This window comes from Borostomias antarcticus (genome assembly GCF_949987555.1).
Source record: "Borostomias antarcticus genome assembly, chromosome: 1".
Lineage (NCBI taxonomy): Eukaryota > Metazoa > Chordata > Actinopteri > Stomiiformes > Stomiidae > Borostomias > Borostomias antarcticus.
In genome coordinates, this window is record NC_140234.1 from 55,599,454 (window position 1) to 55,624,147 (window position 24,694).

General features: G+C 46.3%; 1 protein-coding gene across 2 annotated transcripts; it reads left to right on the forward strand.

The window, feature by feature from the left end:
• The first annotated feature begins 1,815 nt into the window (after positions 1–1,815).
• On the forward strand, positions 1,816–24,585 carry tfdp2 (transcription factor Dp-2). 2 transcript variants are annotated; one of them, XM_084438308.1, is made up of 13 exons: positions 1,816–1,921; positions 9,829–9,908; positions 11,796–11,862; positions 14,721–14,809; positions 16,024–16,145; positions 16,303–16,350; positions 16,850–16,882; positions 20,866–21,028; positions 21,387–21,533; positions 22,232–22,300; positions 22,777–22,928; positions 23,721–23,887; positions 23,999–24,585. In XM_084438308.1, exons 2-13 carry the CDS (start codon positions 9,894–9,896, stop codon positions 24,205–24,207), a joined length of 1,281 nt encoding a protein of 426 aa, XP_084294434.1. In that variant the 5' UTR covers positions 1,816–1,921; positions 9,829–9,893; the 3' UTR covers positions 24,208–24,585. The 2 variants fall into 2 exon arrangements, with proteins under 2 accessions (XP_084294434.1, XP_084294433.1); XM_084438307.1 differs by lacking the exon at positions 9,829–9,908 and having other exon boundaries at positions 1,823–1,921.
• The last annotated feature ends 109 nt before the right edge of the window (positions 24,586–24,694 follow it).

Sequence of the window (24,694 nt, forward strand, 5' to 3'; positions counted from 1 at the left end):
TCCTTCAGTGCAGACCTATGTTTGTTTGTCTATTTACAATGCATTCACTGTCCCTCAGAAATCCGTGAACGCTTAGATTTCCCCTTATAATTGGTCGATCAAAGACTCCTTAGCCGCCTTTCCTAACAGCCTTAAGACAAGGACTGTGACTTTGTCAGATCAATACAGCCCAAGTGAGTACCGGGCTACGCACAAAGATCTATTCAGCAGCATCACATGATATTGCACCCATAGTCACAGTGAGCTATTTCTTCCATTTGCCTCTTGAAGTAGGCAATACTGAATATACACCTGTACTGTAATATCCCTTTTCCTGCCCCATTCATTCATTGAATGTTAGATTGAATGGAATGTCACTTCCTGTCCTTGAGCCATTGGTGGTGATGACACTGGACAGACTGCACTAGTAGGTTGCTGTGATAAAATTACTGAGATGACATGTGTCAAGAATGATGCCTCTGTTCTCACGCCTACATGAAAGCTGAAAGTCCTCCTACGACAAAATTAGTATTGTGCAATAAGACTGGAAACAAAAGCACCAGCCTTGAGTTTCAATAATTTCAGCAGTTAGAAATGATTGTATGACTGAGATCAGTGCTTGTCCTCTGAATACAGATCCCTGCAACCTATCATGTTGTGGGTATAAAAAAAACACCATGCACATTGACCACTGTGTACTGTATGTTGCAAAGCTTCTTGGTAAAACAACACAAGATTGGACCTGAAACAGTGCACTGCAGTGTGTAACTTAAAGCTGCACTCAAAGCCCACAAGTTGCTAACCCAATAAAGGAAATGGATCACAATCAATAGGTGACACACACTGAGCCTGGGTGAGGCACTAGCACACATGTACACACCCATACCATTGTGAGTGACTTTTTGTTCTGGTTGAACTGGGTTGAAAAACAATGATTTTAACTTACCTGATCTATTGTTTTCCTTTTCACTTTGGGTTTCTGTCGTGTGTGTGTGTGTGTGTGTGTGTGTGTGTGTGTAGTGGCGGGCAAGCAGAACAAATTGCACATTCCCTCTGTAAGTATAAAACACTGTACATATACACCTTTTTACTGAGGGCCAAACTGATGGTTTGACAAAGCCTCCCGTTGCGTATGATCGCAGTGTGTATTCCCCCAAGTGGTTTGTTTGCGAATTTTTCAAACAAAAACCACCAACATCACATTTACCCCATGATACATTGCCTACTCCTCACATGAGCGTTTGCCGCCATCTAGTGGTTATAGAATACATCTATTGTGGTTTAAGACCAGCGATTCAAAAGCGTTTCTGTGCAAATCATGGATGTGGTGCAAATGCAAGTGCATGAGTGTCCTTCCTGCCTATTATGGCATCTTTGTTCTATGAACCGTCGCGTTACTTTCTTCTTTCAGATCGCACATCGTCACCAAAATTGTCCAGTGCTCGAATGATCGCTGTGACAGGTCATATTTGTTGAGGAAAGGGAAATGTACTGAAGTGTGGAATACTGGGCCGTGTCCGAAATGCATACTACCTGCTACCTGCTATATAGTAGGCACTATATCGTAGGCATACTACATACTATATAGTACCTACTGTTCCACAAAACGCGTGTAGTATGCGAGAAAATACAGCATATTATTTTGACATGACACGATCACGATAAATTTCGAACGTAAGGCTGTGGCATGTGCCTTTGCTGTTTACATCCGGGATACCCAATCGGCTTTCGTTTCGCAGGACGCGTCATCCAGCATCACTAGTTGGTCCAACCAATCAAAGGCGAGAATTGACAGTCACCGCCAAGCTTGTGTGCGGGCTGGAAGTTCCTCTCGGAAGGAAGTGGGGGACGCAACATACTGGGCTTCGTTGATAGAGAGGAAAGAAAGTATTCACACTGTTTCAAGCCGTTTGAACAGTAAATGCACGGATTCCAGCCAAAGGTAATTGAATCTATAATCTGTTCTGCACATGCCCACTCATTATTTCGCTTTTTTGTTAGTTTGTGCGAAATGTACGCTAACGTTGATAGCTGCTCTTCAGATAAGCGAAGGATCAGATTATTTCCTGGCGCAGATGATGGCGTTAGCGAGCAACAATCCATTTCATTCACTCTTTCATAACTGTATATTTCATGAGCATGTACTTTTTATTTGGAAACTATTACTAGCTAGATAATAGCTAAATAAATGGTCCACTGACTACAAAACTCTTAACGTTACATGCTTGCCTTTGTTTATTAGTATTAGTAACATTAACTACGTTAATGTTTACTAACGTTATCTATCTTACATTTACACTCAAAATGAAGGAAGATGAAGCGTAGCTGCTAGTATGGGTTACTACTCTAATTTTGCTACAATTTTGTAATGTTAGCTAGTTTGAACTCTTAGCTAACGCTTGTCAAAGTAGCTAGATAGTGACAGCGATAGCACTGCTAGTTGAGCTGGCTAGGTCACGTCACGTAGCTAGCAAGCAGAATTACTTACTTTTAGAATGTATTTAAATAAAAAGTTAGAATAACAAAATGTGCATCTTAATTATGAAGTGGGGAGCTAATGTATGCCATGGCTAGCTAGCTAAAAGCTAACTGGGCTTTGAACAAAGAGCTTGAAACACCAGCAGTAAGATAGCTAGTTAAAAATAGGTTCATGTTTATTTGTTTAGAAACACCGCTCTATTCCAGCAATTAGACGGGGTCTTTGATATCTTTGGTGCATCTTTTTGGAGAGGTTCACTGTCGTTTAGCACAGGGGACCATAATCTTTAGCTCTCTAACGAAATGTGTTTAGATCTAGTTATTCAAAGGGACGAGACGAAGTAGCTAACGTTACAGTAGCTAACATCAATTAGCAACAAGCCATAATCTGCCATGATCCTGTACTTTTCCGGTCTAGTGTCGTGACCCAAATTCGCCAGAAACGAACTGGTTGACTGAGACAGTCGACCACCCAGGAAGGACATCATATTGAGAAGATCGCATAAGCGCACAGCCTGCACAGTTCAGTTAGCTTCTGTGTGATAAATCTACTTTAGAGAGCAAAGCTAGAAGATGTTGTGCAAGCTGTGCCACTCATATTGAGGACGGGACAAGCTGACAGCATTCAGCGTGACATCTGTTGTTTCTACACAAGCAGCTTGAACATAATCCCGTTTGTTGGAGGGGAGGGGAAAGGGGGAGACCCCGGTATTTAGGCTCGCTAGGTAGAGTTGTGTGTTCAAGGGTTCAGGATGTGTATTTGTCTAATGTACAAGATACAGGTTCCTACCTACCATGTTCAATGTGTTGTATTTGGCAGATGGGGAGAACATGGCCGCCTCTCTTCAAAGTTAAAGGTTCCGTGGTAATTAAGCAGCTCTGTGTGCTTTACAAGATTGTGTAGAATGAGTTGGGGAGAGGGGAAAGGGAGGGGGAAGTCCAGCACGGGTGTGTTTACCATTTTGTCTTTTGCGCGCCACTTTTCCCAGCTGTCTTGTGCACACTCTGTGGCCCTCTGTCCCCGGGGCATCCCCAGGGACAGTAGCATATTCACTAACATGAGCAGGAGGAGTCATGGGTAGTGGTATTGCGTCCCCAACCACTAGAGATATACCTCTGACTGAGGTAGGCAAGCTAGGCCATGTCTGAGGAATCCGTGACCCATGTTAACTGTCAATCCAAGGGTCCCCACCTTCATCAGACTTGATTAGGCAAATTGAAGTGCATGGGCAAATATATGTGTATGTACCATACATCTATTGAAATGTTAGATTTTCAATAAATTGGTTATTGAAAATGAATCAGATACTAGCCTGTGCCTGTGTGATGCAGCTACATCATAACCCTTGAGCTCTTCGTTTAGTAACATGGTGACCTTGTTGTCTCAAGGGGGATGGGAGCCATGGATAATGGGGTTGGTGACAGACGGAGTGGTCACAGTTTAGAGTGTCAAATACGCCTCATCTACTAGTCAGCCCACCCCCCTTCCTGCCCACACCCCAACGCCAGCATTGTTCTCTGCCTCTGTTGCGTCAAGATGATGCTTGTAGGGAACCACAGATTCCAGGTCAGTGGCCTTTATTCTTGAGTTTGAGGCTATTGGAGGTGGGGCCTATTAAGGGCATTTAAATGGATCATGGCTGGTGTAGTGCACTCCCCATTCTCTGCACTGACATGCCTGTTAGTATTTCTGGGCTGGGTCACTTTAATTTTTATTTTTAAGAAAGACATTTCATACTCATTACTTTTAAGTTGGCCCTTACATTTGCTTGATAATGCAAGCATAAACCAGACCTTTTACTTGTGGAACTGGCTTCAACCTGTTTTATTTTTAGTGTCTAGACTACTGTTCCACCTTTCCTTACCAGTACTCCATTAGGGTTATTGACTACTAGTGTGATTTGATTGATTGAGGGTTCCTTACATCAGTCTAAGGTGGCTTTTACTTTTATCCATCAAATCAGAGAGAGATAGAGAGTAGAGATGGAAAGTAAGAGACCCCCAGCTACTTTGAACCTTCTCTGGTTCCTGTATGGACCCTTCCCATGTTGGACAAAAGCTCATTATGTGGGGTGCAGCCTGGGGGCCACAGGGGGCCATTGTTGGCTGGAACATGGGCGGCACCACCCTTTTCTCTGCCATTGATCCATTGAGTGGAGGCTCCCTGGCCCTCTCTGGCCCAGCTAGGCTCGCCAGCTGTCCGCTTTACGGCCTTCCTGGGGTCCTCAACAAACAGTGGCGACAAAGGCCGGCACTCACACATGCTCAGAAAGCCTTCGACAACATTGTGACAACGACTCCTGGCGTGCGCATTCAGCGTTGTGATGACACTGTCATTTTTTGCCAATGACCTATTGAAGTTCATTGTTGAGGGGGACTTGGTCAGTGGTTCATAGAATAGGGATGTGTGCAACTCACATTTTTAATGGTCAACTAATTAATGGGTGGTGTTAAAGCAATACATCCCGATATTTGGACCTTTACAATGTCTGGTGCTAATTCTCCAATTAGATTGACTAAATGTAAGCTGAATCGTCCAAACAGTCTGCTCAGAAAGATAATACATTGACATTTATTACCTTCTAAAACTCGCGCCCCCGTCCCGGGGCATTCAGTCGAAGTGCGCATGCGCAACGTTGTGCTTAGACAACACAGTAGTAGCTAACTATTCCGGCGTCTATGGATATCATGTGTTTTTTAGCTCAATGATATCATGGCGGAGGTGAGAAAACCGAAGCGAAACATCACAGAGGAAGCCAGAAAAAGAAAGACAATCTGATGACGGTACGACAGTACAACAGTGCACTTACTCGCAGAGCCTGTGGGGGTGCAGTTCCGAGAGAACCCGAGAAAATGCTATGTATTGCTTTAACGATTAATCGATTAGCCTAATTGTTTTTTTGCTGACAATTGATTGCGGGCAAAACATTGTTTGCAAGTTACTTATTCAAATTTAAATTCTCATGAATTTCTTACTGTAAACTTAAATCATAAGCTACTGAAATTAAAGGACAGGGCCAGTATTATGCATTAGAATCCATGTTATAAGATTATTTACGATCATATACAATGGCCCATATCAAAGTTTACTACAAATGTTGCACTTGTGAGATATGACCTGTTGTCCCTAACGCACACAATGGATCAATAGGTGCATCATTCATTTCAAACCTTTATTTTAACTCGTAAGGCACTGAGATTTCCCTCATTTACAGTGACGACGAGCTTACATAAAAACAAAGACACAGAAATCATAAAATACATTCAATAAACAAAATAAGTCAGAATAAACAAAAGTCAGTTAAAACAGCTACAAGTTGACACAGTGAGTGGAAATCATACTTTTGAATTGGGTAAATGATGGAAGACCCTCCAACTTCAGAGTAATTTGAAGGACATTCCATGTGTTTGGAGCATCAAAGAAAAAAGCAATTTTTCCAAGTTCAGTGCATCCAAGGCCGATAGACTGAGTCCAGACCGAGACCAGTTGTATCAGAGTTCAGGCAGCAGCATGTCTATAAATTATATCACCATAGTCCAAAACTGATTTAAAAACTGCTTCAACAATCGCGTTCCTATTTATCAAAGGATTGCTAGATCTCTTATACAGGAATCAAATTTTCTGTTGCAGCTTAGAGGCTAGGTTATCCACATGAATTGAAATTGAAAATGAAAAAATTTCAACTTCAGCTGATCAGAGATTTCGTTAACAAGTGATTAGCAGCAGCAGCTTTGGAGATATTTGGACTGTATAAAAAAAACGCTGTATGAAGAGATCCCGGGAGAACTTGAGCAATTGGAATGGATGCAAGCGGATCATCGTCTTTCTCTATGGAAGGCGCTTGCAGGTTGGTGTTTAACTCGGCTTCCACAGCATCCTTAAAGTCCCAGTTAACCAAAATCAGAGATTTGCTTGAAAACACATTCTATGTGTTAGTGATGCATTGCTGATAACATGTAAAAATGGGATGAACCGTGTAGTACTGAATTGTGAAGTTAGACCAGTTTTGTGTTTTTGACCAGTTTTGATTTCTGGATTTTCTGGGCGGGCTTAAAACGGTACCGGATGACGTAGAGCGGTGTTCTTAGCATATCCCCGCCCTAACACTATATAAAGCTAGAACGGATTTGAATCTTCGGTTCTCCTGCTCAATCTTGAGTCTAGAATTAGCTAGTTTTAACCAACAGTCTAGAATTAGCTAGTTTTTCTTAGTTAGCAATGCCTATGCATAAAACTAAACGAATATGCATCCTTCCTGGATGCCAGCAGGAATGGGATGATAAGATCTCCTTCTTTCACTCCCGAGTAAAGCTGAAATGAGAAGCAAATGGTTAGCATTTTTGAAGAGCCATGGTGTTACAGAGGAGTCTGTCACCGCTAGCGCCCGCCTCTGCAGCAAACATTTCACTCCCGAAAGCTTCTGCAATTATAATATGAGGCTTTTGGGTTTCACGGACTCACGACTGGTCCTGGTGAATTCGGCGGAGCCAACCATCTCCCTCCCCGGCCTCCATTCTCCTCCTCGCATCAACCTTTGGTGCCGACACCGCTGCCTTGTGTGCTTATAGCTAATTAATGTTATAACATTAGCTAGGTAACGTAAGCAATAGGAAAATACACTGCTACGTTAATATACAAAATATGTGTCTTGACATTTATGTGGTAATATCAGCTATGATGAATTATATGTAATCTTAGGAGGAATTATAGCTAACATTAGCTATGTAGTTTGTTGCAGATGGGAGTGTGTATATAACCTTAGTCTAGCTAACATAGCTAGCAGCACCGACCAGGCGACCACCCACCAAATAACGTTACGGATGATATATTATGACTATAAGCGTTAACTATACAGAAACTGCCTGCCATATTTGTGGCACCTGATGTGCGTATGGGTTCACCGGTAATGGTTACAGTATATTTCTCCAGCGGGAGACCGGGAGGCGGGAGCGAGGGGGATGGTTAGGTAGACCAGCTGCAGCTGGAGAAAGACGCACCCTCTCCCAGGGAAGCGGTGCTCGGCGGCTACTGGCTGAACATTCCAGTTCTGTTGGATATGAGAGGGAAAGTTGAAGCCGAGTGCTCGTTATTCTCACACATAACATTGCCAACGAGAGTGGATGAGTCTGTCCCGATTATCAACTCCGGTAGTGTACGCTTCTTCGCGCTATCAGCGCTGTTCAAGCCAGTGACTAAAAGGTACATTTTAAACAACTTTTTCCATTGATCCCAAGGGACGACAGGATCGCCTGGGAGGGATAGGAATGGGTCCGGAGGTGGCAGGGAGAAAATAGGGACAGACTCATACATTCCTCGTTGCCTGTTTTTGTATTTTGCATCTAAGGGCAGTAACACTGACGCGTTGGTATAGAGTAGCTACAGTTTTACCTGTGTTGTTTGTCAGGAGGTAGGTTAGGAGGAAGCATCTGTACGTTTGACTCATTAGACAAGTGTAATTTCAACTCCTCTCTGTTTTCACAAAGCTGTGCCTTCCTACCACAAAAGAGACGGCGTGCCAGTGTGACAATATGCAGACCAGAGAACGGTACTATTTGACAGGTTCTTCCCTCCACACCCCCTCCCCACGCAATTGGGTGTGGCTTCGGTGCCTTCAGCAGACACGCCCCCACGGTCTCAGACCAGAGAATGCTGCTGATTTTTAACCGATTTTTAAGCCTTATTTTATATACTTAGCGACATTTTTAATCACTCAGATTTGGCTGGGTGGTTAATGACATGTTTTCCTGTGGTGTGTGAAGCTCATAAAAAAAAATTGAACTGGGTTAACCTGGACTTTAAGGGTCAGAGAGGAATTACCTGTAGGGATGAGAATTGGAAATGTTAACTCAGAGAATCAACATTGTATGCCTCTGAACTTATAAATTCCTTTCTGCCAGTATGTTTTTCTGACAGTTACTCATTACAAAACAATGATGTCTCAGAGATAACAGTTGTGTCTGTGTAATGTTGGGTTCCTCAATAAAGCACTCTTGCAAAATCAATAAAATCTTATCAATTTCCATCCCTAATCACCCGTTGCTGCAGCGCTGCTCTGTTTAAGGAAACTTCCCAGTGACTTCTTGGCTTTCTTTGCTTGGGCTGTGCTGGGCTGAGTGTGCTCCACTTCAGTGTTGCAGCTTGGCGTCTCCTGAGACTGGCATTCCATCATCTCAGTTGTCACTTTGGCCTTGACTTGGGGCTTGTTGTCTGCAATGATGAAGTCCATCTTGAACCGGAGGTCCAAACAACATGCCATATCTAGCAGCTTCTGCGTAGCTTCATCTTTATATTTCTCGTTGATGTACTTTAACAATCATTCTTCAGCATCTTGGTCAGGTCTGTGTTTTCCTCTTGCCTTAGCAGCATTGAAGTGTTGAAGAGGTTGAGAACTGGCTTCACATAGGAGATACTGACGTAGTCTTCTCCTGAAAGTGCTGTGAAGTCCAGCAGTGGGCACAGGGACTTGCTGATGGATTCCATGACATCTAGATCTTGCCAGGTTGGAAGTAGATGCTGCGCTTTCTTGTCAGTAGACAGGACCTGAGTTAGAGCCTTCTGCTGCTCTAGTATCCTAGAATAGAATAAATAACTTATTTTTTCTTTACATAGCCATTATGAGTACACTGGGATTCTTGCTATCACTTACGGTTCTAAAACAGTTCCTTTTTTTTTGCCGTTCTTAGTTTGACAGCTGAACGGTTTGAAAATTCAACAAACTGTACAGTAATCAACAGTCAGCAATCTGGTGACCTCTAGCAGTCTATCATCCATCATCACCTGCTGATCATCTGTCTGGAACCCTGGAATCTTGTTTGGCATTCTGATATGAGGGCATGCGATGGTAGATTGAGATCCTTCTGGGCTGTTTCGGGCTTTTCGCTGTTCTTCTGACTGGATTTTTCAGAAGTTTGATCTATGTTTTGTTATGCTGATTGGCTGAAGGAGTTTGTCAAGGCAAGTACTCCCGCTCACTCCGCTCGTTCTGGGCAGCTGGAAGTCCAGATTGTATTGTGAAAACCTTTTTGCGAGGAAGTCTGGCTTCGAGGCTAATTTTCCATGGGATTGGGATGTTGACACCGTTGGTCTCTGGGATGCTCTCTGCTGTTCTGTGGGGATGATCTTTGAGTTATATCCAGAGCAATATCCAAAGGGGGGGTACCAGGGGGTAGTCGTGGGGGCGGGGTGTTGACTCACCTACAGTCCCCCTCTCCAACCTCCTCCCAGGACCCCACGTCTGGTGTCTTCATCATGGCTTCCTCTCCACTCCCCTGCCTGCCTCGCAGATCCCCAGACCTCACTGAGGTCTCTTAACCACAGGGTGGGTGGTGGTGTGAATGTTATTACATTGGGTTTCTGTTCTGTGCTTGTAGGAATTCTGTGTGTCCTGAGAAGTCCTGTGCTGAGTGCTGTTCAGGGAGAGGAGCTGTCCTGCTATATGATGGCCCACACTGTAAGTAGAAAGGTGGAATAGGTTGAAATGTCACACGAGAACAAAGCCACGAGCGTGTGGCTGTTTATTTCCGATTTCAACACTTAAGTTTGCTATCCTCCATCACTGTAGTGTGGCCTTTTTATGTTAGCCTACAGTGTATCTCACCTTCATACCTAGTGGTATGTGTATAGCCCTTAACACACATAATTCCCTGTACATTACTGTGATATCCTACCCGGGGCCGCTAGGGATTCTCACCATTCATACATGAGCCCATGTTGCGCCTTCACAAACATGCCAATCCCGAGATAGAATGCAAGGCACAGTCCAGCAGATGGTCTTGGCCGAGCAATCGCAAAGCTTATTGTTACAAAAAATATACATAGTATATAACACTAATAAAATATACTAGCAGGTGTTTCTTAACTGATATGGTTTATATTAAGACATCATTTGTATTGCAGAAGGCACCATTTATTTTAACAACATGACAGAAGCACAGATGAACCAAGAAAAAATTTGTATAGGCTAGTATTATTCTTACAAATGGAAAATATTGTTATTTTAATCTTTTTTTAATCATGTTGTTTTTGTTGCTTTTTAAGATCAAAATCTTAATAGGCCACATTTTGTAATGCAGAGCACATTAGCCATGATTGGGTACATATGTTTTTTGTTTTTTTTTATTTGGATTATTACCTACTAGGCCCACAATAAAGATGATTATGATACATTTAAATCATCATTTGGATGGATGGATTGTCCTGAAAAGGGCTTCGGCAAGCCCTTTGGAAAAGGGTATCGGCAAACTATAGATCGGAGCCGGCCTACTGAGCCTATAGGCCAACATAAAAAATCCTAAATTAATATCCTAATAAAATACTATAACGTATAATTTATGTCGAATAACAAAGTTAGTTGCTGAATAATCTGCCAGTTTGGAAAGGTGCCCAAAACCAAAAAATGTTGTAGACTATGTCAATCGACCAAGATTTTCTTTGGTTGATGACGGCCCCATTTCGCTCATGTAAAAATTATCAAAATATAATTTTTCCTTTGGGTAAATTTTTGAACTTCCAGTGTCACCTGAAATCCCTAGTCTTTCGCCAGACTGACCTACCCTGTAATTTAAAGGCGTTTGTTCACCACACAGCCTTCCTGTCAGTTTCCAGGGAATTATACTAGACCTTGACACAGGGAATTGGCTGTGCAGATTTCCTTTGAAATCCCGTTCATACATGCCCCCTAACAGGTCAGTTCCATAAAATGTAATGGGAAAGCTTGTATGTGTGAATGTGGTTCATGAATGATGATGCTGCTCTTTGCAAGTTGATTCACATTCTGTATTATTCATGAGGCCAAGTGGGTTTTCACTCCTTCTGCTCTCCATCTCTCTCTCTCTCTCTCTCTCTCTCTCTCTCTCTCTCCATCTCTCTCTCTCCATCTCTCTCTTTGCTCTGGGCTCTCAGTATATTCTCTTACTCCTGCCCACTATCTGTAGCAGGGGGCGTCTTGGTTCATCTGTCTGTCCATGCAACCCTTTTAGATAAAAGAAAATGACTCAGCCTAATGTATTCATGCATGCATAGGCCATGTCAGCCTTGATATGTGGGATGTTGCATTTGTTTTGTTAAAAACAACCTGTAGCCCTAGTGATGCTGAACCATATTAGGCTAGTTTGCGTAGATTCTTATTATTTTGGTATGAAGCCTAAATTTATGTGGCACCTGTGGGTAGAGGTTACCATATCCATAGTTGAACATTTGATATTGTCTCTTATGTACAATTATCACGTTCAAGTAGGCCTATAGGCTGGGTAGTACCTGCCCATGACCAGCTTTCAGTGTACATGATTGGCATAGCTTTGGCGTGGATATGTCTCTCTTTGACCGTACTGTCTTTCAGGTGGGTTCTGCAACTATCTATGGTGATCTCAAAGCATTCCTAAACAACAACCAAAACCTCCCAAAAGGTAAGATGTTATGTTATGTTATGTTAATTTTATTTATAATGCACCCCCCAACCAACTGTTACATCAGCCCGGGGCACAGCCCGGGTACAAAAAGAGACAAAGACTGCAGAGACACAAAATAATCTAGCAACTACATTTAAGACACGACAAGGACATCAATTATATCTCATCTGCTATATATATTTATAAGATATAAATCATTCCTTATAATTATGTTGGCCTCAAGTTGAGAGATGGATTTTGCTTGTTGCAAAACTTGGAATGATTTACTAGGCCTAGTACACACACATGCTGGGTACCCCTTCCCAAGTAAGAATCATACTTGTTGTACATAGGCCAAGATTTAGATTAGAATTAGATTGATTGGTTTTAACAGTGAACATTTATAATGACAGTAAGAAGTAGCCTATCGATTACTCTGCGTGCTGTTTTATAATATGTCATTCATTTTGTTTTATGTTTTAAGCCAACACTTTCTCCATTACAAGTAGTGTTTTTTCCCTTCTTGGGTTATCCTAGCCTTATGCTGCTGTAAGTGAGTTGCAGGCGCTGAAGCGTCTAATGCACTACCCCCTCTCAGCTTCAGAGAGAAGCTATATCTATTGCTCTGCCAGCTCTACCAGGCCAAAGCAAGTGATTACCCATCAGCCCAGGATCTCTCCCTTTCAGCCTGGCAGCAGCTCCACAGTGTGGTGCCTGTGTCGCGGGCCTGGGCTTTGTGGTTGGGCTCTGATGGTGGCTCTGAGGGTGCAGGCGTTCACCCCATGAATAGGGGCCGTGTGTTCCCTGCAACGTCTGTGTTCAGACGGGTAGACCATCTCTGTGCTCGTGCGGCAGTGCCTGGCTGGGTCTCTCAAGTTTCCATTGAATGGTAACAAAAGAGGCAGAAAGAGTGAGCATGTGTGAGGGGGGCACTGGATCCCAGGCTGCACGAGCTGAGAGGCATGTGCTCTTCACTTCAGGTAAATGAAAGCGCATTTCCTTCTGTCTGCGTCTCGCCCTGTTCTAATGGGTTTTGTTCTGTGTGTCTGGGATTAGCTGGTGAACAGGGGAAGGCAACGTGGGGGGAGTGTTGTGGGGGGAGTGTTGTGGGGGGGCCAGTAAAGAAACCCCCCACCTCCCGCCCTACTGGAAGTTGTTCACTAGCTACATGCCTGCTGGGGGAGGGGTAAAGTAGTCTCTCACTCTGGGACTGGGTCTGGGGCAGAGAGGGAGAGAGAGCCATGGAGGTTTTTCTGGTTCCCTTCCACAGAGAGACAGGTAAAGAAAAGCTGCTGCACCAACCATAAACATTAGGAACTCTTTTATGGGTTTCTTCATGTTGTTATTCAGAGAGGACTGTTGTGTTGGCTAGTTCTGTCTTTGTGCGTGTTTTCTTCTTAAACTAGAAAAAAAAAAACGGGTCGATAGCTCATATTGAATTGCTCATATTGTTATTCATAAGGCTATCTCTTACCCTTAACTGGTTTTGTCAGCCATGTAACACAAATGGCATAGTTCAGTGTAGTTTCCCTCAGGATCTCTTGTGTTTCTTTCTATAGTAGTGCAGGGTGCTGTAGTTTAGTTTGGGGTTGTTTGTTTCTATAGTAGTAGTACAGGGTGTTGTAGTTTTGGGGTTGGGTGTCTGTGTTGCTGTGTTGGTCTCTAGCAGTACAGGGTGTTGTATTTTCGGGGTTGGGTATCAGGGTGTTTTCCACATGCTGCAGGGGACAAGATTACTGTCCACATTGTTGACCTCTTTTCTCTTACCTCTGAGGGTCAATATTATGGATGACGACAAACCCCGTTGTCAGATTATTGAATTAAGATTATTGAACTGTCTAAATGTCTAAATGTTTTGCCAATGGTCAGCCCTACAATACTCATTTAATTTATGGTTTCCTTCAAAAAAGTTGTTGATTTGTGAATAAATGGACAATTCACAAATTATCAATTCAAACTTCCTCTATGCCAAAAATACTCTTCTCAATTAAACTCTGAAATATGTCCATTGAAAAATCTGGAGATCATAGTTGGTTTGGTGTGTGTGTGTGTGTGTGTGTGTGTGTGTGTGTGTGTGTGTGTGTGTGTGTGTGTGTGTGTGTGTGTGTGTGTGTGTGTGTGTGTGTGTGTGTGTGTGTGTGGGGTGCGCGCGCGGAGACTGCAGCAGCTCAGCTGTATTCTAATGAAGCAGCCCTTATTATTGCTCCTTAAAGAGAGCAGGCAGTACATTCCAGAGCAGAGCGGCCCTTTGGGGGCCTGAGGAGGAGAGCCTCAGACGGACTCTACCGGCCAGCCTGGACCTCCCTGGCCTGGCGGTGGTGCTGGATGGCACAGGGCCAGGGAGGTAGAGAGACACAGCCTGCGTCCCACACTCCTCACTGCTGCCTTGCTGGGAGGGGGCTCCTCAGAAACACCCGACAGTACATGGGTTACTCTCTACAGGCCCAGCCGGAGTTAACAATAGGAAACTGTCTGTGGTGGGACTTGAGGGGTGAACATGAGGACGTTTGGTGGGTCGGGCGATCTGTGTAGGAGGAGGTGGAGGGTTCATCCAGATCTGTCAAGAATCTCCCCTAGCATTGAACTGGGACAGCACTGTCTGTTCGTACGTCTAACTGCTGGAGTGCCGTCAGAAAAGCCTTTGCATGTATTAACTTGCGTCAAACCCCAAAGACATTTGCATTTTCGTACAAATGGCCATTCCAAAGCCCAGCACAAGCCTCCATCCCACAGTGTTTTGGCAGTAGGAATGTCCATCAGACGAGCAGTCGTACAATAGACGAAGGAAAGATTTTGAATTAGGTTTTATTATGATTTCAAAACGGGTGGTTGTTGTGTAGCTTATTCGTGGTTTCCCTCTCTTCCCGGTTTTGCAGGTAACGTATCATTAGTGACGCAGACAAACTACAGCCCAGCAACAAAGATCACACTAGGAGCTGTCAACGCGAATGTGGGAGCCCAGATGGTGAGTATATTAGAACTTTGTCAACAGTCCACCACAGTGTATAATGTGAGTAAGCTGGAGCCTGAATATACTCCCCAATGGATGGTAGGCAGCAGGGCCACTTGTAATTGCCCCTATTCACCACATGGGGGCAACATAGGACAAGGCTATGCAGTGCACTATTGAGACGCTGTACACTGACATATGCAAGCTCAACAGAGAAAGGTCAGTCTAGTCTTGTGTTTTGGTGCTGCAGTGACTGAGAGAAAGCCTACCTCTAAGGGATACATTTTTGTGTTCAGGGTGGGGGGCCAGTGTAGCCCACCATCTAGCTGAGGGAGAACAGAAGCCTGCTGTCTCTCTCAAGCCTTCTTAATGAGCTCGTTAGCCATTAGGTGTCACACAGAGCCTCATAAAACGGCCTCCGGCTTGTTGGTAACTGGCATGCATTGAGGTTACATTTCTTACCCAGACGTGGCATAGCTTTGTTCCTGACCTCAGCCTCTGTCTACAGTACACCAGCCGCTGGGTCTTCACGCACTTATTTTCGACATCGAACATGCTGAGTGTGGAAGTGTAACCATTGCTGCATATTGATGCCAGCTGTGAACAGGGCCTTCTAGAGTCTGATGAATATTGATGGGAGGCCAGAATCACCACAGTGGCTGGGGGTTGCCGAGTGGAAGCAGGCAGAGGCAAGGAGGGAGGAGGGCCTGGGTTGGGGGAGGGGGCGGTAGACTAGAGGCCAGGTTTTCTGTGATTTTTCCATCACATCGTGTCATATCAGTGTGACGGAGGTCTCGGTTGCAGCCGATGTCGTTGTGTCAGATGGAGGCTGTGTGCTGTTCCGCTAACGGAGAAACTCAGGTTGACCTCCTGAGAGCTAAACAGGGGGTAGAGCAGGGAAATGAATGGTAGGAAATGGAATACGGAAGAAACGAGCAAGGAAAAAAAACTTTGTCTGCGTCTACTTCGTGTTTTTGGGCCATGTACTCCGGGGTTCTATGGTGAGCCCAGAGTATTATTAACCGCATATGCCGCATCCAGCCGACCTCTCCAGAGATCATAGGAACACCTCTGGTTCCTGCTGACTCAACCCCCGAGCCCGTCCGCTCTGCCACCCGACAAACAAACAGCTGCTCTACTGTATAACACACAGGACAGTGTGAAATAAAATCAATATATGTTAATGTATTGATCAGAGAATAAACGTATTTGAATTTCTCTATTACAAGATCCTCAGCACGCCTCAGAGAGTTCCACACCCAGGCAGCGTCCTCATAGGCAGCCCCTTCACACACACTCCCACCATGGTGGCCCCGGGACGCACGCAGGAGGCCAGCGAGTGGACCCCAGGGTTAGCTGCCCCCCCATCTGAGACACACACACACACACACACACACACACACACACACACACACACTGATTTTCCTGTGTCAGAATATAAACAAATTGGATTCTGGATTCAGTGTATTCTTTGTGCCTTTGTCAACCGTATCACCTCTGATTTTCAGGGCCAAGAAACGCACCCATGATTACATGGACTCCTATTTTTCTGATCGGTGAGTTTGTTTAATTTTATTTCAAGTTTCTGCTGATGTGTGCTCGCACACAGACACAGCTTTATACACATGAGTGATATAGAAGAAGTGTAGAAGCCAGGGATTCTCGAAATGTAAGACCAGCCAAATGTGTTTATTGCGCGGCCAATTAGCCTAGCCTTAGACACCAGGGCTGGGATAGAGAGGATCTGAGGATGACTCGGTCAAACAAGTCAAAGACAGAGAAATGCGTGCCATAAAGAAATATCCTCTCACAGCACTGGGTCTCATTAGTTTCACTGTGAAGAGCCTCATTAGTTAGTTAGGCCGGGATTGCGATTGGGCAGGCCCGTGGGATCATCACAGATGCTGCTTGCTATTGATTTTCTCTCTCTCCCCCTCTCCATCCCTCTCTCTCCCTCTCCCTCTCTGTCTGTCTGTCTCCCTCCCTTTCTCTGTCTCTCTCTCTGTCTGTCTGTTTCTCTTTCTCTGTCTCTCTCTGTCTCTCTCTCTGCTGCAGGGATGGGCTTTGCTCAGGAGACTCGTCTACCAGGTAACAGTTTAGTCTCACTGCACTTATGCTCCGGGAACTCTGTGTGTGTGTGTGTGTGTGTGTGTGTGTGTGTGTGTGTGTGTGTGTGTGTGTGTGTGTGTGTCCGCCTTGTGCTCTGAAGGCCATGTGTAAGGGCTGTTAAAGAGAGCACAGCTGCAGTTCCAGGGCTTTTTGTGTTTGAGTTGGTTCAGAGTGCATCTCAAAAAAACACCCCCAAGAGATCAGACCACTGCTGACTCACTACAGCAAAATGCTCTCTCTCTCGCTCTCTCTCTCTCTCTCTCTCTCTCTCTCACTCCCTCTCTGTCTCTCTCTCTCTGTTTTCTCTCTCTCTCTCTCCCTATCTGTCTCTCTCTGTTTTCTCTCTCTCTCCCTCTCTGTCTCTCTCTCTCTTTTCTCTCTCTCTCCCTCTGTCTCTCCCACTCTGACTTTCCCGTTGTCTCTCTCCTTGTCATGCTGTTTGTTGCCTTTCTGTCATCTCCTCTCCATTCTATATTGTTCTTGGAATGTGCCGCCTGCCTGTTGCTGTCTCTTAGTCTCCCACTAACAGCTACTTGAACCTTAAATATCCGCCCCCTTATGTAGACAATTATTTGGTAATATTTGACCATCCATGTCAAAATAAACACACTGATCGTGGTGGGTGTTGATGTAATGAACTGGCTCATAACCATAACATTACATGGTTTGCTGCTGCCCTATTCACTTTAATCACACAGCTGCCATATTGGTCAAGTCTGACATAATCGGGTGGGAGAATGCGGAAGTGCCCGTTGACTCCAATGTTAAAAGCTCACAATAAAAACACCACTCCAAGAACCAAAATCAAAATAACAGGCTGAATACACTATCGGAATTACAAACTCATCATTACTAGACTCTGATTGCTTTTCATTGCCATAGTTTTTGCATTTGTAAATGCATGGATGTGAATGAGCCATAGTGAGCCGTCAGCTGCATTCACTTCCATGCATTTCGAAATGTGAAAACTATGGCAGTGAAAAACTATCGTAGTCTGGTAATGATGAGTGTGTAATTCCGATAGTGTATTCAGCCTGTTATTTTGACTATTTTGGTTCTTGAAGTGGTGTTTTTATAGTGAACTTTTTACATTGGAGTGCCTTCTCCCACCTGATTACGTTAGACTTGACCAATATGGCAGCTGTGTGATTAAAGAGAATAAGCAGATGAGTGTGTGTGTGTGGGTGCGTGGGACGAGCTACAGGCAGCGGGGGTGATGATGGAGATGGATTTTTTAGCATTTCGTGGGTTGTGGGCACTGAAATATTGAAGCCGCGTGCGAGAGTCCCTGGTTCCCGTGAGCCACGTGGTCAGCAGTGAATAATTCAGCGCATAGTGAGAGTGATACGTCCGACCCCGCTCATTCTTCTTGCTACTCTACACAGACCGACACGCTCACTCTCACTCTGTCTCTCCTGCACACACACGTGCACACACGTGCACACACGCTGCCGCTCCAACTTCCCCTCAGCCTCCCACTCAAATCCGGGATATCTCTTGTTTTCCTAAGCTCCTCTCTACGTTGCTTGTTCTCTGCAGTCTGACCGTTCTCTCTCATTCTCTCTCTCACTCTCTCTCTTTCTCTCTCTGTTTCTCCGCTGGTCTGTGCGTCTCTTTCTTCTCTGGCGAAACACGCCAGGTGAGAGGACCTCTTTAGTCAGCCCCCCTCCCCCAGTGTCATCTGTGGCAGATGTGTCCGCTGTGTTCCATGAAAGGTCACCCGTACCCCCCCCCCCCCTCTCTGGGGCTCTGCAGATGCTCTGCTCTGAAACACTGTTCTGACTAGCGGAGCCTCTCTGTTGCTAGGGAGAAAAACTGTATCTGTGCTTCCGCTTTCACACGCACGTGTGTGTGTGTGCGAGGGTGTGAACGCACGCGCGCACGACGGTTTCTCCACCCCACGAGCGTTCCATGTCCCCGTTTCTCCACCCCCATTATTCCAAAATTTCCCAAGCTGAGGGTCTGGAAGTAATTTGCGCTGACAACTGGAACCCTTGTCTTCCACTGTGCCCCCCCCCCTCCCCCTGTTACACACACACACACACACACACCACAAGCCCCTTCTCCCCCTCCTCATGTGCTCCTCAGAGCCCGGCTTACGTAACACGCAGCTCTGCAGTTGTCTCTCTTGCTGTGTGTAGAAATTGCTGCACTGTATGAGAGAGTATGTTCCCCAGCGAGGGTGTTTGTGTGAATGGACACTCCACTGCTCGCCCTTATCCGTGAGTGTGTGTGTGTGTGGCCTGGCCTGGTCCGCTCGTATCTTCTCCGTCCTGACCCCTCTCCTCCTCTCCCTCCCTCACGCCTCTCTCTGTGCCCTTCCTATTGTCATTCTCACGTTTAAAGCGCTCATGCGTACGTACACACGTTCCGCCTGCATCCTTTAATGTCTGCCATCATAGCGCGTTCAGCCAATTACGTTTCACCGTTTGCGGTACATCTGTGTGCCCTGTGACGGTGAAATTACCCTCTGGTGGTTATATAATCTGCTCAACTGAACACACACAGACACCAGCTTAGTATCTATGAAACTCCTGTTTTTTCCTCTATCACTCATTCATTCTCATTTTCCCCTGCGGTTCCTCCCTCTTCCTGTCTTCCCCCCCCAGTACCCTCTCCCTCCCTCCGCGCTCAAAGCCGAGCCCGGGAACGAGCCTCTGAATGACTGATTGTGTCCCTCCCGTGTGGGGGTGGCGTGTCACGTGGAGCGTCCCGATTCATTTCATCATGTTCTCACACGTTTCTTTCTCTCTGCTGGTTTACCGAATCTAATATTCACGCAGTGTAACGACGACCATCGTATGTGAATCCAATATCCACAGTGTGATGATGAGCATCGTATCTGACAGTCGGGTGCTGTTGTGAAATAATGAATGATGGTGGTTGAGCCATGTGGAGCCGACTAGGGTAATGAAGTGAGAATCCCCCTCTCCTCCCCCTCTCCCTCTCCCTCTCTCTCCCTCTCTCTCTCTCTCTCTCTCTCTCTCTCTCTCTCTCTCTCTCTCTCTATCTCTCTCTCTCTCTCTCCCTCTCTCTCTCTCTCTCTCTCTCTTTCTCTCTCTCTCTCTCTCTCTCTCTCTCTCTCTCTCCCTCTCTCTTTCTCTCTCTCTCTCTTTCTCTCTCTCTTTCTCTCTCTCTCTCTCTCTCTCTCCCTCTCTCTCTCTCTCTCTCTCTCTCTCTCCCTCTCTCTCTCTCTCTCTCTCTCTCTCTCTCTCTTTCTCTCTCCCTCTCTCTCTCTCTCTCTCTCTCTCTCTCTCTCGCGCTCTCTCTCTTTCTGGGGGAGGCCTACAGGGAGCCACACAGCCATGTTACACTGCAGTCTTGTGAAGGAGGACATGTGTGCGCTTTCTATACAAATGCCAGAGGATGCCGTGACGTGCCGTGATCCTCGTACCGCGAGCACGTCAGCAGCAGACTGCTCTCTGTGTTCGGCTCCAGCAATACTCGGGCTTTATGGTCCAACTAACAGTCCCATAGAGGGGACATGTGGCAGAGAAGGAGGGGGAGGTGAGGTGGGGGTGATGGTGAGGTATGGGGGGCTCCGCTGCTCTGGAGAGGCACAGAGTTGGCCTTGTGCACCGTCAGTCTTGTCCTTCTAAAATCAAAATAAAAGCTCTCAGTTTTATTCCCCCTTGGCAAATTAATATGAACGTGACCGGGTGAAATAACGGAAGCGGGACCTCTGCGCAACCCATGTCATTTCTGTCAGGCTGAGAGGGGTTAGAAAACGCTGCTCCCACCAAAACCATGACCATAGCGTGACCCTCTTACCCTGCTTTTTGGATAGTGACCCCTCGACCTCCAGTTCTTTTAATATAGCACAGACTCTAAAAACGTCTAGGCCTCGGTTTAAATGGAAAGCCGTTGTTTTGAAATGTGCCATGAGGCGAGGATTCACAGGTCAATGTAACGAGCTGACCGCCGTCCTAATATCCGGCCGGTGTTTATTCTGTTCCCCACAGTAAGCGGATGAGGAAGGGGGACAAGAACGGGAAGGGACTGAGGCACTTCTCCATGAAAGTGTGCGAGAAGGTGCAGAAGAAGGGGACCACGACCTACAACGAGGTGGCAGACGAGCTGGTGGCGGAGTTCACCAACGCCGGGAACGGGATGCCTGCAGACTCGGTACGTCTCCTCTGGGCTTTGTGGTCAGGAAGAGCTCGATTCACATCGACAGACCGCTGTGTTCAGTCTTCACAGACGAAGCTGAACGTGCAGCGGCAAACAGATATTGAACCGCAAAATCACAAAACAATCCCTCGCTCTTTGGTGAATACTTTCCAGTATTAATCATGACAGGGCTCTCAAAATAGCCTAATCTGATTTACTTCTCGAGGAATGCCAAAAGCATAATTCATTAAAAAAAGATTTAGCGCTTGGCTCAGAGAGCACTGCTGAGAGGACGTCCAGGCCGCATGGACACGGACCCCAACACTGGCGGGTGGGATGATGTCCTTCTCTGCCTCCCCTCGCGTCCCCACAGCAGGTGTACGACCAGAAGAACATCCGCCGGCGTGTCTACGACGCGCTCAACGTGCTGATGGCTATGAACATCATCTCCAAGGAGAAGAAGGAAATCCGCTGGATCGGCCTCCCGACCAACTCTGCCCAGGAGTGTCAGAACCTGGAGGTGAGCGCTGACACCCGGTGACGCAGAGCACCCTTGACATCTGTCACTGTCACCTGGCAGGCGGAGGAAGGGGGAGGGGGGGGGGGGGGGAGTTAGGGGAGGAGGGGCGCTGGGGGAGGAGAGGGGAGCTGGGGGAGGAGAGGGGATCTCGGGGGAGGAGAGGGGAGCTGGGGGGAGGAGAGGGGATCTCGGGGGAGGAGAGGGGGGCTGGGGGGAGGAGAGGGGATCTCGGGGGAGGAGAGGGGAGCTGGGGGAGGAGAGGGGATCTCGGGGGAGGAGAGGGCAGCTGGGGGGAGGAGAGGGGATCTCGGGGGAGGAGAGGGGGGCTGGGGGGAGGAGAGGGGATCTCGGGGGAGGAGAGGGGAGCTGGGGGAAGGAGTGGTGAGCGGGCAGGGGGGGGGAAGAGGGAGGACTAGGGACCTTTTCAGTTCTCTCTGTCATGTCACCCTCCTGTGCCTCATTGCGAGGTTTGTCCACATTTTCACAAATGTCTGTGCAACACACACACACACACACACACACACAGATTCCTCCCAGTAGAGGAACTGGGATTGATGGTGACAGGGGAAGTAGGTGGAGGGGGGATTCAGTAATCCTGCTGCTGCTCTGCTTTCACAGAACTCTTAGGGGCTCCTACATTGTAGGACATTACCCAGCGCCGAATATCCAGGTCGGATTGAAATGTTTGTTCCTTTCAGGTGGAGAAACAGAAACGCTTGGAGAGAATCCGACAGAAGAAAGCCCAGCTGGAGGAGCTTGTACTACAGGTATTAAACACATGCTGTCAATATTTCCACTGTCGTGTGTTTACGTTAGTGTGTGACCGTGTAACGGCAACAGAAGCCTCTGCAAGTTGTCAGACCCCGGAAACCGAGATCCCTGAGAGATGCGCTGGGCAGTTACCTGTAAATAGAGCAGATATTTTCATATCGTTAGCACATGAAGAGGAGCCAGTTATCCTTAAATAAAGCAGATATTTTCATGTCATTAGCATAAGAAGGATAGCCTTCCTCTCCCCTTTGAGTGACCCCACATAGTTTCCTTGGCGACGGAGGGGGGAGGAGGGGGGAGGGAACCATTCAGCAAGTGATAATGTATTCCTGCAAGAAATCACACACATTGTTTCAGAATTGTATACTGCTGCCGTCACAGTTACTGTGGAAGGAGGGATTGGTGATTTGCCACAGGATGCTGTTTGGTTGCATTTCTAAATATTTCTTTTTTCTCATGTGACTCCTAACAGCAAATAGCCTTTAAGAACCTGGTTCAGAGGAACAAAGCCAATGAGGCTCTTTCCCAAGCCCCTCCCCCTTCTGGGTCAGTCATCCAACTGCCGTTCATCATCCTCAACACAGACGTCCGCACCGTCATAGACTGCTCCATCTCCAGTGACAAGTATGTGTCACCCCCACCTCAATCCTTACTACAAAGACCACAGGCCAAAACTCTATGCTAGTGCGGGGTCTCAACTAGCCTTGTGAGACCATCCTGATCTCACAAGCTCACATTGTGGGCCAGACTGATCTGCAGAGAGAAACAGAATGTGAGTTCTCTAGATCAGGATGGATTCACAAGGCTAGATTTCAACCTACAATACAGTACAACAAATACAAAACAATGCAATACAAAACACTCCCTGCGAAGCCAACATTAACACCACTAAAGCCTAGTACACACCAATGAGTCGAGCTGCGACTTGCAACTACTTGCGACAGATACCGTGGCAACATTCTAAAACTGGACAGTTCACACCAAAACAACAAGCTGCGATCGTGCACCGTTTACATAGTAACAGCTATTGTCACGTCATCGTACCATCAGCGACAAACCAACCGCTACTTCTCGTGCCAGATGTCCAGCACAAAATTATTCAGTCTCTGATTGGTTAGAAAATCGTAACAATGGCCTCGACACTATCCTGCGTTCTAAAACTGGTTGCTGCGATTTGACAAGTTCAATCTCTTGCAACCCACTGAGACGTCTTGATTCGACCTGCAACGGGGTAATACACACCGCTGCAACTTCTCTCTGCAACGTTGTAAAACTGTTTCGTTGCAGCTCGACTCATTGGTGTGTACTAGGCTTAAGAGTAAACGCTCAGAGGGTAATGCTCACGCTTCTAGTTTAAGATGAGACATTTTGTAAAAGCCTATCTCCTCACCTTTTTTCTCCTTGACCCCCCTTTAGATGTGAATACCTCTTCAACTTCGACAACACTTTCGAGATCCACGATGACATTGAGATTCTGAAGCGTATGGGCATGTCACTGGGATTGGAGAGTGGAAAATGCACTCTTGAGGGTATCAAAGTTGCCAAATCTCTGGTCCCCAAATCTCTGGCGTCCTACGTCACAGGTAGGAGTGGGGAAATGGAGGGCCCAGGTTACAGCTCTGTACAGTGCGTTGGGGGGTGAAAAAGCCCCCGTCCATGGTGAATTCTAATATGTTGTCCACTTCTCCCCACAGCCATGGCCAAGGGCACCAGTCAGCTCTCACTCCCAGGTAGCGTAGACTCCACCTCTCTGAATGGGAGGAGGAGCTACAGCCACAGTAGCGCCGCCCACTCCTATGCCTCAGAGTCTCGTGGCCAGACCCCTAGCTCCTTTAACGAGGAGGAGGATGATGATGATGACGATGATGATGATGACGACGACGAGCCCTCCTCCCCAGAGTGACTGACAGTATGTTGTCAGTAAGGCTCCATGCTTCTCCATGGGGCAAGGATTCTCCGCCACCCATCACAGGAAAAGGGCTGATCCTTTGGGGAGGTGGCAAGACACAGGACATAAGCTGCCATTCAGGTCTATGATAAAATATTTTAGAACCATTTATCTCTTTATTATCTCCCTTGTAGTTATTTTGTAAATGATATGGCTGCTCCTGTATTTGCCGCTGCTGCAAAAAGGTTGTGCACCGTTTTCTGCAGCAACAAAGGTTGTAGATGCAACCTCAGCTCCCAGAGCAGCTCTGTTTAGGAGGAGTGCTATGCTTTGTAGTTGCTTTCTACTGAATAAGAGCTTAAGAGTTTTGTCACTTCTATGCATCCAAACAGGCAATAGCTGACGTTGACTTTGCCTCGGAACATCACAGAGTCAGCACTCTTTGTCATGAACATGTCTTTGGGATTGTTAAAGATGTCTTACATGGAAAGCTGAAACCATA

Excerpts from the sequence above, each read along its gene's own strand:
- tfdp2 (XM_084438307.1), top strand. The coding sequence starts at position 1,901 with ATGCACGGATTCCAGCCAAAG. Across the intron at positions 22,301-22,776 it reads TGGAGGAGCTTGTACTACAG|CAAATAGCCTTTAAGAACCT; the intron begins GTATTAAACACA and ends GACTCCTAACAG. Across the intron at positions 23,888-23,998 it reads TCTGGCGTCCTACGTCACAG|CCATGGCCAAGGGCACCAGT; the intron begins GTAGGAGTGGGG and ends TTCTCCCCACAG.